This window comes from Dasypus novemcinctus, chromosome 9 (genome assembly GCF_030445035.2).
Source record: "Dasypus novemcinctus isolate mDasNov1 chromosome 9, mDasNov1.1.hap2, whole genome shotgun sequence".
Classification (NCBI taxonomy): domain Eukaryota; kingdom Metazoa; phylum Chordata; class Mammalia; order Cingulata; family Dasypodidae; genus Dasypus; species Dasypus novemcinctus.
In genome coordinates this window covers 116,594,112-116,606,229 of record NC_080681.1, presented here as the reverse complement: position 1 = coordinate 116,606,229, position 12,118 = coordinate 116,594,112, and the positions used below count along the sequence as shown (strand labels likewise).

Below are 12,118 nucleotides of genomic sequence, written 5' to 3'. Positions count from 1 at the left end.
GATGGACGGATGCAGGAAGTCCAAGACAGAAGTGTGATCTTACAAGCCGTTCACTGACGACTGCCATCTACAGGGCACCCACAAGGTGCCCTCCTCCCCAGGGCTTGACGTTTATGCTCCTAATTCTTACAACGTCAAGGGAAGTGTGGCCTCCGCTACCACAGACCTAGATAGAGAGGTTTTTTGGATTTGCCCAGGGGCCCCCAGGAGTCACAGTGGGGTTGCAACTAGGGTGACCCCAACCCATCCTAGTTCACCTGGGACTTGCCCGGCTTTAGCACTGAAAGTCCCACAGCCCAGGAAACTCTTCAGTCCTGGGAAAACTGAGACAGCTGGCCACTTTAACATAGCTCATGTCTCTTTTCACTACCTGAGAGCAGGCCCCTTGAATCTCTTGACGACCCCATCCACCCTGGGGGCCGGTCCTGGGCAGGCTCACTAGAAACCCCCGCTCTGAACCGGGGAAGGGAAGAGGAGTGGTGCTGGGAGGCTGCAAGGCGAGTTTCCCGGTAGAGGGGCTATTTGTCATCACCTCTTTGGGAGGGGGCCTGGTTCCTAAGCATTGCCTGTGATTTTACAGAATGTATCTTAATGGGGTGGTGCAAAGGCTGTCAGAGATAGAGGGGAGAGTGATGGGGCCAATCGGGATAATGAACTGCTTAGTTAAGATGGATCCGTCGCCTCTCCTGATCCTGCTTCTTGATACATGTCGGGGGGGCTAAGGCATCGAGGCTGATGGGTGGCAGATTTAACGCCGAGAAAGACAGCTCTGTCTTCAGCCGGTGGCTAATTAATTGGTGTGCTCGCTTCTCCGAGAAATGGCCTTTGGTTGTTCCTGGAATGAAGGTGGCCAGGTTGCCCTTAGTTCTAATTTCCATATCGAGACTCAGTAACCACCCAACAGGGCACTCAATGGAACTGGAAAGCCCTAAAAGTCCATTTCACCCCTCACTTTACAGTGAGGAAACTGAGGCCCAGAGAGAACATAGCTGAGACCAGAACCCGTATCTCCTGAGCTCTGTCCACTGAACTCACTGCCTCCTGGCAGGTGGAAAAGCCCATCTCCCAGCCCCGCCTGCCAGTGGCCCCTTCTCACTGACCTGGAGTCTAAGTGTAAGAAGGCTGGGACCAGAGGGTGTTTCTGTTTTGGCTTATTTTTTTAAGATTTATTTATTTTATTTTATTTTATTTTTCTCCCCTTTCTCCTCCTCCCCTTCAGTTGTCTTTTCTCTGTATCTATTTGCTATGTGTTCTTCTTTGTCCACTTCTGTTGTCATCAGCAGCACGGGAATCTGTGTGTCTTTTTGTTGCGTCATCTTGTTGTGTCAGCTCTCCATGTGTGCTGCACCACTCCTGGGCAGGCTGCATTTTCATTCGCGCTGGGCGGCTCTCCTTACGGGGCGCACTCCTTGCACTTTGGGCTTCCCTACTCCGGGACACCCCTGCGTGGCAGGGCACTCCTTGCGCACATCAGCACTGTGCATGGGCCAGCTCCACACGGGTCAAGGAGGCCCGGGGTTTGAACCAGGAACCTCCCATGTGGTAGGCGGATGCCCTAACCACTGGGCCAAGTCCACTTCCATTTGCTTTTTTTTTTCTCCTCCCCCCTTGCGGCTTTTTTTTGCTTGCCGTCTGCTCTCTGTATTCATTCACTGTGCGTTCTTCTGTGTCTGTATTTATTTATTTATCCTGCCCTCACTTGCAGCTTTCTTGTTGTCTGCTCTCTGAGTCCATTACCTGTGTGCTCTTCTGTGTTTTTGCTTGTCTCCCTTTTCGTTGGTCACCTTGCTGAGTTGGCTCTCTGCAGCACTGGCAGGCTGGCGGCACTCCGTGGTGCCTGGGCTGGCAGCTCTCCACAGCATGCGGGTGAGCCTCCCTTCACAAGGAGGCCCCGGGACGTGTACCCAGGGCCTCCCATACGGTAGGCGGGAACCCAACTGACTGAGCCACAGCTGCTTCCCCAGAGGGTGCTTCTGAATGGATATGGCCTCTCTGGGCTGCAGGGGGCCTGCTTGGACCTCCTCTCTGGCTTCCCTCCTCTGCCTGGGTGCAGGATTCCACGTGGACCTCCTGGCTTTGATCCCAGCCAGGGTGTCGGCTTGAGCTGGTCATCTCGCTAGCTTTTCTTTCTCCTGAACCAGCTTCCAGATGTCAGTCCCTGCCCCACCTCTCTCCCCAACCCTCCTTCCTGGACCGACAGTGGGCAATGGGTGGCAGTTGAGGTCCTGGGCTGGGGGAGCAAGGGCCTGGCCTCCCCCTGCTCAGTGACGCCCACCTCTTTGGTGGCAGACAAAGCCCGTGAGCACGTACCTCCCTGTGGCCCCCGTGCTGTCTGCGTGACTTCCATGCAGGAGTCCCACGGGAGCTGTATACCTCACCCAGCCAGAGCGAGAATCCTGAGCCTGAGCCCCACAGCTGGATTTCCATGCCCTGGAGGCATGTGAGAGGAGAAAGGAAAAGTGGCGGAGGGGGTTTTCAGGGAAAGAACCAACGCAGGGTCTTTGGCAGGTGCTGGAATTTAGGGAGACAAGAGCTGGAGGAAAGGCAGTCGGGCCTAGAGAACTTTGCCTCTATTTTTCCAGTGGGAAAAGCTTCTCGTCTGTCTCCTGCCCTGCGTGTGTCTGTGCCTGTGTCTGGGAAGGTGGCGTCTCACCTGTAATCCAGCTGTAATCCTCACCTAGCATATTTCTCAGAGAAGTCCCTCGCTTCCTGCCTTCCGCACGTAACTCTTCTTCGGAGGCTTAGAGCCCACGCATGGCGCCGTGCTTGCCCTGCCCTTGGCTGGGAGCATCCGCAGAGCCCACAGCTCCCCACCAGGCTCTGACCTTGAGTCAGGGCTCCCTCCACTCGCCACCCTGCCCTTATGACCCCACGCCCTCCGTTGCTCAGTGCCGCAGTGCCAGGTCTGCCCTGACCCCTCACCTGGCCCTGTCCCTGCCGTGCACCTGCTGCCTTGGCCCCTTCTGGGAGCCAGACCTCTTGTGAAGACACAGGTGGCTGATGAAGGGGTGCCTGAGGGACAACCCACCCTCAGACCACCCCCCATGACCTCAGCAAGTCACATGGCTGTCCTGGGTGGTAGCAAGAGCTGGTGGAAAGAGATTGGCTTCAGGGTTACATGGATCTGGGTTCAAATCCCGGCTTCAAAGATATTATTGAACATGTTCTAATGTCTTTCAATGGCCCCTCCTCTTTGTGACGAAGGTATATCCACGTGCTTACTTCTCAGGGTGCTGTGAGCCTCAGAGCTCGTGCGGCAAAGCTCGGAGAGTAACACTCGCCTTATTCTTATTTTAATACTCCACTGCTGTTAATGGCTCTCACATTCCAGAAGGAGAGGCAGGTGTGTGAACAGGTGCACTCCAGTGTGACATATGCAGCACCTGCAGAATGGGGCCAGGAGCAGGGTGATGCATGAGCTGATGAGAAAACAGGAGTGCACCTGTGGAACCCGACAATGCCACACCCCCAGGGAGCTGAGGTCTCCCACCTTCCCAGCAGCCCCGAGCCCCCTCCAGGGGCTCCCCTTGGAGCTGAAACAAGGAGGGGCCAGGCTGTGAGCATTTCTCCTCGGCCCCTTCCCACCCTGGTTTGGCTTCCAGTAGGGGATACCCCCGGGAAGGGAGGCCCAGCCACGTCTGCCTTAGCTTAGAGAGGTGTTGGTTCCCAAGGTCCCTAGCAGGTGCCTAGCATCAGGCATGGGAGGGTGCGCCTTCTCTAATTTTGTGCCCCAGGCACCAACTTGGTCTCATCCTAGTCTAGTCCCACAGGATGCTTGGCCAAATAAAGTCTCCAGAATGTAAAAAGTTCAGGAAAATCCCCTGCCGTGGCCTGGGTTTGGATAGTCACAAAGCCCTCTGAGCCCTTTGGCCCCAGGGCCTTTGCACTTGTGGTGCCCACTGCCTGGAATGCTCCCTCCTAGATAGCACATGGCTCCCACCTTCCTTTATTCTGACCTCCTCAGAGAGGCCTCCCCAGGTCACCTGCCCCCATTACTCTCCATCGCTTTACCCCGGTGTGTTTTTCTTCATTACACTTTTTACCTCCCGACATACCTTGCATCACTTATCTCATCATGGCCTGCTTCTCTAGAAGGTCAGTTCCACGGGGGCAGGGACTTGCCTGTTTTTACTGTTGCATCTGCAATGCCTCGAGCAGGGTCTGGCACAAAAGAGGTTCTCAACTAATATGTTCTCATAAAGGAAAGAAAACAGGAAGAAGGCCCGAGAGAACGGTCCTGAGAAGCCCTGTGAGGAAGGAACCTGCTGAACCTCTTTTGCTCAAACGTGGCTTATGGTCCAGAGCTTGGTGCCTGAGAGAGCTGGTGGAAGCCCCCTCACCTCTCCGCCCTCTGGCCAATGCCATCTCAGGCATCAGAACTTCTCATTCAGCTCTTCTGTTGCCCCAAGGACCTGCCTGTCCCCTGACTAATGGGCTGTGCCTGGCTGTCACCCTGGCATGCCCCTGGGAACCCTATCGCTTCAGGTACCTGCTACACCTGCTGGTGCTCCTGGCACTACTACCCACTTACCAGAGCAGCACTCCATCCCCACCCACCCCAGCAAGCTCACCCCTGCAGTTCCCCACCCACAGTGACCCTGTAAGCTGGCACCTCTGTCCCACCCTGGCCCACCTGCCATGCACGCCCCACTGGCACCCACCTCGGGTGGCTGGCGGGCTTACACGTCTGAGACCGTGCCCTGCCCTCCTCCTTCCCGGCGGGAGCGAACCCTTCTCTGGTCTTGGGCTTATTGGCCACCTGGACTGATGGTGCTCAGCTCTTACCTATTTCGTGAAATGAGACCCCAGAGCAGCCCCACTGGCAAGACGAGCCAGGTCAGTCCTGGGCTGGGAACTGGAGCTCCACACTTCCCTTCTCTCCAGCGGTGGTTGAAACATCCGGCACACAGAACTGTCCGTGACCTTGGACCTTCTCTATGCATAGAGCGGCTGCGCGTCAGCTGTGGTTATGGAGGGGCCGGCAGGTCTGGGTTTGAATCCCAGCTCCCTCACTTGCAGCGGGTGGGAAGGCTCTTTCCCCTCTGTTTCTTCATGGAAAGGGGGATTAGAACAGCTTCTCTCTCCTAGGTCTGTCGAGACGATTAAACGTGTGAATGTGGAGAAAGCCCTCAGCTCGACGCCTGGTAGAGAGTGCGTGCCCACGAAATGGGAGCCTTTATTCGTGTTTCACACTCGGCCTTGGCCTGCCTGAGTCCTCTCTCCCGTTGGGTCCCTCTCCCTGAAAGTGGCCTCCGTGCTTGTCACAGTTTGGAACCTAGGGCTTGGGGACTTCTGGTCACCCAGGCTGGACCAAGCTCCCTCCTCACTCCCACAGTCCCACCTTCCTCCTGCTGTTACTCTCACCTGGGTGGTGACCTGTCTGCCTGCCCCTTGTGTGTTCCTGGAGGCCCCGGCAGTGCTCGAGCCGTCCCTGCAGCCGTGTCCTTACCCAAGGCCTGTGTAGAGCAGGGGCCCCAGCCTTTGGGGTTGAGCAAATGAGGAAAGAAAGAGCCAGAAGACTGGTCCCTCTCATCTGCCCAGCTCACTGCATTGTTGAACCGCTCAGCTTGGGGCTCCCGAGCCCCAACCTCTGGCTCAAGTTAGAGGCTGCCCCAGGGTGAGTTCCACACCTTAACCCACCCCCCACCCCTGCCACCTGGAGACTGGGGCCTGAAGCCTTGGGCCACGCAGGTCGTGTCTGACTCCAAGTTCCAGACTGATCCTTTCCAGGTCGAAGCTTGTTTTTCTCCCGGATTGTTGCAGCCATTAAGCCCCGGGCAGGGGTCAGGCCCTGGCTCCATCCGCTCAGGTTGCCTGCACAGTTGACATCCCCGATCCCATCCTGGCTAGTTTTCCCATTAAGGCAATCGGACCAGATTGATCCATTAGATCGATGGCAGGACATCAGCCAGCAGGAAACAAATCAGATGAGCCTGGGTGAGCAGCAGCCCGAGAACGAGCCGGGCTGGAGGGGGCGTCCAGGCCTCTGGGGTGGGGCTGGGGAAGGCAGAGGAGCGGAGAAGCCTTGCCAGGCTGGACTTTGGCATCCAGGCTTCAGCGTCCCTGGGGGGCGGCTACCTAGACCCGGGCCTTGGGGGCTGGGCAGGGAGCCTGTGGGCAGCTGGGGGCGAAAAGCATCTTCTTTAGCTTAGAGATGCTCCACCACCACCACCACCCGAACAGCTAAGCTGGGGGTGGCAGGGGCCGCGTGATGGGAAGTTGGGCTTTGGGGGAGCAAACAGCAGCATCTCAGGTCTGTCTTGCCCTTTCAGCAGTTAGGAGGCTGGGGCTGATGGGCACGGGTGTCTCGAGCGCCACACTGCAAGGTGGTTTCTGCTATGCAGAACGGAGATGGGGCTTGAGGGGTGGGAGGCGTGTTGTGTTCACATAGGTTGAGAAACACTGGTAGAAACATTGCAGCAGGTTGCTTTCCCCCAGGACTTAATAGGCGAATGCATGTCGTGATTCTCTAAAAGCAGGGATGGAGGTGCACTGTTGGACCACAGAATCATTTTTCTGGGCTATTTTGTAGAAAGGCTTTGAGACATCTCCTGGAGGTGCCAGCAGGTCCTTCATTCATGGAGAAATTCATCCCAAGAAGTGATTTTGGGGGGGTGGAGGGGCCCACTGGAGCCAGGGAGGTGGCAGAAGAGATGACATGGAGACGGAATAGAGGGTGAGCAGCTGCCCTCGGGCCCGTAGTCCCCGTTCACACAGCTGCAGGGTGGACGGCGCCCCCTACGGATGTGTGATGCAGCCGCTTACTCCTTTGCCTGCTCCCCACCACCCCCCGGGCCAGGGCAGCCCAGCGCCGCTGGTCAGCTCACACCCTCACCACCCCCTTCTTTCTCCCATAGGCTACCTGACCGTCAGCATCGAGCCTCTGCCTCCCGTGGTGGCTGGTGATGCCGTGACCTTAAAGTGTAACTTCAAAACCGATGGGCGTATGCGCGAGATCGTATGGTACCGGGTAAGTCTCTGCGCTGTCCCCTCCATGCCTGGGGCCAGGCTGCTGGCTCAGTCCTCAGAGCCCCTGGGGAGACCCCCACGCCAGCCCTGAGCTTTCTGGGGCCCTCAGCCAGGTCCCATCCTCTGCCGAGAGCCTCCTCCCCTGCCCTTGGGACCTGTCTCGTTCCAACCTCTTTTGTTCCCCCAAATCCCCCCTTGTTGGGGAAACCTCATCGGTACCAAATCTGTTCGCTTCAGTGGAGCAACTACAGAACCTCGAATGGCCGATTCTCAGGCCTGAGGCTTTGGGGAATGTTTTTGACGGAAGAGAAAGAACAGGACAGCTTCCCAACGTCTACATCATCAAAGTAGAGAGAAGGTTTGCCACCGAGTCCAGCTTCACATGGGGCTGGTCCCGGCAGCTGGAACTGCACATTTAGACCTGAGAGGGGCTGCTGTTAGAGAGAGCCGGTGGCCACCTGACCAGAGCCCAGGTGCTGGCCACAGGATGCTCAACTTTGGGATTTGGGCATCATGGTGGCCTCTTCCACCCCCAAGAGAAGGCTTCTTTCCTGTGTCTGGACAGGGCTTCTGAGCTTGCTCTCCCTTTGCCACAAAGGAGCCCAGGGGGGCTTGGAGGAAATCCAGGTGGCATTGATATTACTGCAATGCTGTCCTCAGACTGGCGCCGAGTGACATACCCCCCCCCCCCCCCGGGAACTGGCTGGGCAGAAGCTTCCCTTCCATCACCAAAAACCAGGGTCCGCAAACTTTTTTTGTAAAGGACCAGAGAGCAAATATATTCGTCCCCGTGGGCCCGATGGTCTCGGTTGCTACCTCTGCTGTCCTAGCAAGAAGGCAGCCACAGGCGACGTGCAGAGGAAAGGGCGTGGTTGTGTGCCAATAAAACTTTATTCATGGACACCGAAATTGGAATTTCATATAATATTCATGTGTCACAAAGTATTCTCTTTATTTTTTTCCCAACCACCAAAATGCATAAAAGTCACTTTCAGCTCGCAGGCTGTGTGAAAACAGGTGGTAGACCGCCTTGACCTGTGACCCACAGCTCGCTGTCCCCAACCGAAAACAACGCTTTTCGAATCTTTGTAAACACCATTGCTCTTGCTTCAAATGAAACCAGGGAAGCTGCACTGGCTGGAGCTTGGGGAGGGGTGGCGGTGGGGTGGGCGCTGGGTGATGACGCCCCCTCGAGAGCTGGCACATCTGCTCCTTCAAGCTGCCACCGCGCCCCACACGCAGCTCGTTGAAACCCAGCCACGGCCTGGCTCAGGACTCCCCCGACTTCCCTCTTGCTCGGAACCAGGGTGGAACCTGGCCACTCCTTCTTGTATTTTGGTCTTTGGGTCATCACTGGCTGGTCGGTGCTATTTTAGTGGCTGTGATCTGGGCTCCCTTTAACCCAAATCATGGTTCTCCAAGGCCTGGAAGCCCTTCTGCCTGGAATCAACTGGAGGCTGTTCCGCCCAAGCCCTCCCCGGAGTCCGGGCCCCGAGGGTGGGAACCTGCTGTTCGCACCATGCAGGGTCCCCGTGCAGAGGGCGTTTCCATCCTAGACAGAGCGGTGAGCCTAGAGAAAGTCAAGGCATATGTTAAATAGTGCCACGAACCGACTCGGGGAGAGGCGTATTTACACGACATGGCAACTGCTCGGCTGACACATGCGGCGAGCATCTCATTAGCACCTGGCAGACGGGCTGGGGTAAATTAACTCCAGCTCATCTCTGCCTCAGTCATCCCGTAGGTGGGATCAGAGTGGAGCGGAGTGGATGACCCGGGAGAGAAATTGCGAGTACCGGAGGGAACAGTGGGCTAATGGGGTAAAGGCAGGAAAAAGCTGGAGACAGGAAAATACACTGGGCACCTCATTGCCTTCTCAGCCCCTAAAGCGACTGTCCTTGCTCTTGTTTGACATCAAATGCTATGCACTCACTGCAGAACAGCTCCCTGCAGAGGCAGCGGCTGGGTCAGGGGCAAGTGCAAGGCCAGGCTGGGCCAGGCTGCCGGAGCAGGACTCCACGCGGCTCAGCGCTCCGTTCTCGGAAGATGGGGTGGGGGCCGGGATGGGAGGAAGGGGATTCTGGTTTGGTCAGAGGCACCCCTTCCCCTTATTTACTTCCAGCCTTGAGAGCCCCCTCCCTCCCGCCCCACTCCACTCTCTCCTCTCCACCACCATACTGAGAGGTTTGAGAGCCAGTTACGTCTCTTCCGGGCCTCAGGCTCTGCGTATTGGTCCATGGCAGGCTGCACTAATTAATTTATTTATCTCATTTCACATCCTTCCAGTGAGGGCCTCTGGACTGGGGGTATGCAGATGTATGCAAATCACATGCAAATCACCCCCGTGAAGCCAGATGCTTGGGCCCTTTTAATTCTGCAGCCAGACTGAGATGGTGGGCCCTGAGACTCTCCTTGGGACCTGCGAGCCCCTGCGGGGCCCCTCGTGCCCTGTCTGCGGTGGGGAAGGCAAGGGGCAGAGGACAGGAGGAAATTCCGGGGACGTGGTTCCGTCCTGCCGCTTTCGCTTTGCCTCCTGCCATTCCAGCTTCTGTCACTAATGGCCTCTTTTCCCAAGGAGCCAGCCGAACGGAGCCACCAGCCTGGCCCAGCTTCCGAGGGGGCTGCGAGGAGCAGCAGCAGGCGTTCCGGGCTCCTCCCTAGCCCAGTCCCCCTCTGAGCCCCTCCTCCCCGGCCACACAGCCCCCCACTGCTTCGGCTCCCTCCCCAGCTCCCTCTCCTTCAGCCCACCCCCGCCCAAACAGGGAGCCTCCGAGCAAGCAAGCGCCCTTTGCTTTCTGAATGTGTGTTTGCTTCCCGCCCCAGCTTCCTTTCCCCGTGGCCTGTGAATGAGCCCACAGAGCCCGGCTGGGAAGGAAATGAATAGCTCACACAGGCCCAGCCAGGACCGCGTCTCCAGTCGCGCTGGAAAGGAGAAGCAGGGTATTGTGACGCGGCCGCCGCTGCCCGCTCAGCCCAGCATGCACAAAATGGCCCAAAACACGGGTCAAGCCCAGCAGCCTCCCCTCTACGTTATCTTAGAAACGGGATCAGACTGTGCTTTCAGGAACAGAGTGGAGGGATTTGAGTCTTTGGGTCATCTGGGAGAGCTGATGAAATTGTCTAAGGCAAAACGGGTCACCCCTGGAGGTCGGCAGGGCCTCTGGCTGAATGTTTGGCAAGTCCTGTCTCGAGGACTTCCTGGAGGAGCAGCCAGGAGGCTGGGAGGAGGCCGGCAAGGGCCTGAGCTCTGGACACTTTGCCCCATGGGCTGGACAAAGGAGGAGAAGCCCATCCAATTTGTAGAAAAGGATGCTAAAATTATTTAAAAAGAAAAAAATAGAAGTGATCAGAAAGCAGGTACGATCAGAGCCCTGGATCTGTGCTGGCCAGTACAGGGGCCATGAGCTACAGGTGCTGTTTAAGTTGAAATTGAATTAAGTTAAAAAGTAATTTCTCATTTAGATCAGCCACATTTGAAGGGCTCATCAGCCACCCTGATGGGCAAGAAGGCAGGTATACTCTTGGTGACTAGTAGAGACCAGGACCCAAATACCACCTTGGACAGCACAGGTCTAGAACATTTCCACCATCATGGAAAGTTCTCTAGATATCTGAAAATTGCTCTCGAGATTTGCAGTTGTTTTTTCCCCCTATGACCTATGGAATATACTGTGCTTTCTTGACAAGGAAATAATAGCAATGGCTCATTGAGCCAGCTTTCCAAAATTAATTTCAATAAAATGAACTTTATTTGTTTTGTAACCTGTGATCATTAGATAGTGGGAGGCGGAGGGGAAGAACGTGGAGGTCATTCTCAAAAATCATTTCCTTTCTCTGAAAACACAGTGGAAGACAAGAGAGTCAAGGCCCCTGAGGTGCTGGGTTTTACTGTTGTCTAGGAAAGCCCCGCTTGACTTAAGGATGCTTCACAGCCCTTCTCACCTTTTCCCCATCCTTCCTCCACAGTTGCATGGATTCATCTTTCATGTTTGAGTTTCCCAGGCTCCATCTTTGAAGCTCATGAACAGAGCTCTCCTTATTTCCTAGAAAAGTAAAAGTGCTAATAGGGTAGAGGTGCAATTCCTTACTTGGCCAGTAGGAAGCTGTCACCTAGCAACCCTGGCATTAAAGTCTAGAAAAGAAATGGCAAGTAATATTCTTTACTTAATTGATCCTGTCCATTTTTATGTCTATAACTGGGGACTTGCATAATAATGCTAATAATACTTATCTTAGTGGCTAACATGATTGAGCTTTCTACTATGAGCCAAGCACCAGATAAAGTATTTTGCAAATACCATCACATTTAATTTCCCATTGGCCCTTTATTATTCCAGTTTTTCAGATGGAGAAACTGATGCCATCCAAAGAGACTGTGTCTCAGTTCACATTGCCTTCCCCGACTCCTCCAGAAAGGCAGACATTCCCTCCTCCGTGATTTGATGGCCTCCTGTGGGTCTCCACTCCTCATTTAGCTCATTGTGTCAAAACACCGGTCTGCTAGGGACATCTCAAGGGCAGAGAGAGGCCATGGCTTTTCACCCATCTCTTCAACACCTAGTGCAGAGTAGCTTCAGTAAATATCTGTTAAATCAACAAATGGTGGAGCTATAAATATAAATGCATGTACACATTTTGATGGGCCAGCCAGATTGCCCACTTCTATTTCAGATGGGCATGTGTGTCTGGCTGATAGTCTGTGGGGCGTGCGGGCCTTGGCACATGCAGGGAGCTTTGTGGAGTGTGGAGAAAAGGACCGTTTCTTATTAGGAAGCACTGTCTAAACTCATTCAGTTAGAGGTTGCCTGCCCAGCAGGTAAAGCCAAAGGTCTGTTTATATCATAGAAATCCATTAAACAGACGCAGAGATTCATGGGAATTTAACCTTTCACAGCAGTTTTTATCATCCCTCCTTTGTTTTGTCTCCTTTCCTTCACTGTTTGTTCCCAAGAGCTGCTCTGGGCCCAGGTTACAAGGCCACAGAAGAGAGAGCCAGAGAGCAAGGCAGAAAGAGAAGGAGATCTACAAATAGTGATAAAACCCAGCTTTCAGTATCCCTTATCTCGTCTCTGTCACCTTGTGGAGAGCCCTGCACCTAGGTGTTTGTTTTGTGGTTCAGATGCCTTCTCCATGACCCTGCCTGGTGAGA

At 55.2% G+C, this 12,118-nt stretch overlaps 1 protein-coding gene across 2 annotated transcripts in view; it reads left to right on the top strand.

The window, feature by feature from the left end:
• IGSF21 (immunoglobin superfamily member 21) overlaps positions 1–12,118 on the top strand; it is a 271,428-nt gene that overhangs the window by 110,994 nt on the left and 148,316 nt on the right. For both annotated transcript variants that reach the window (XM_071217753.1, XM_058304278.1), the window contains exon 2: positions 6,858–6,970. In XM_071217753.1, coding sequence (XP_071073854.1) covers positions 6,858–6,970 — 113 coding nt within the window. The remainder of the gene's footprint in view (positions 1–6,857; positions 6,971–12,118) is intronic.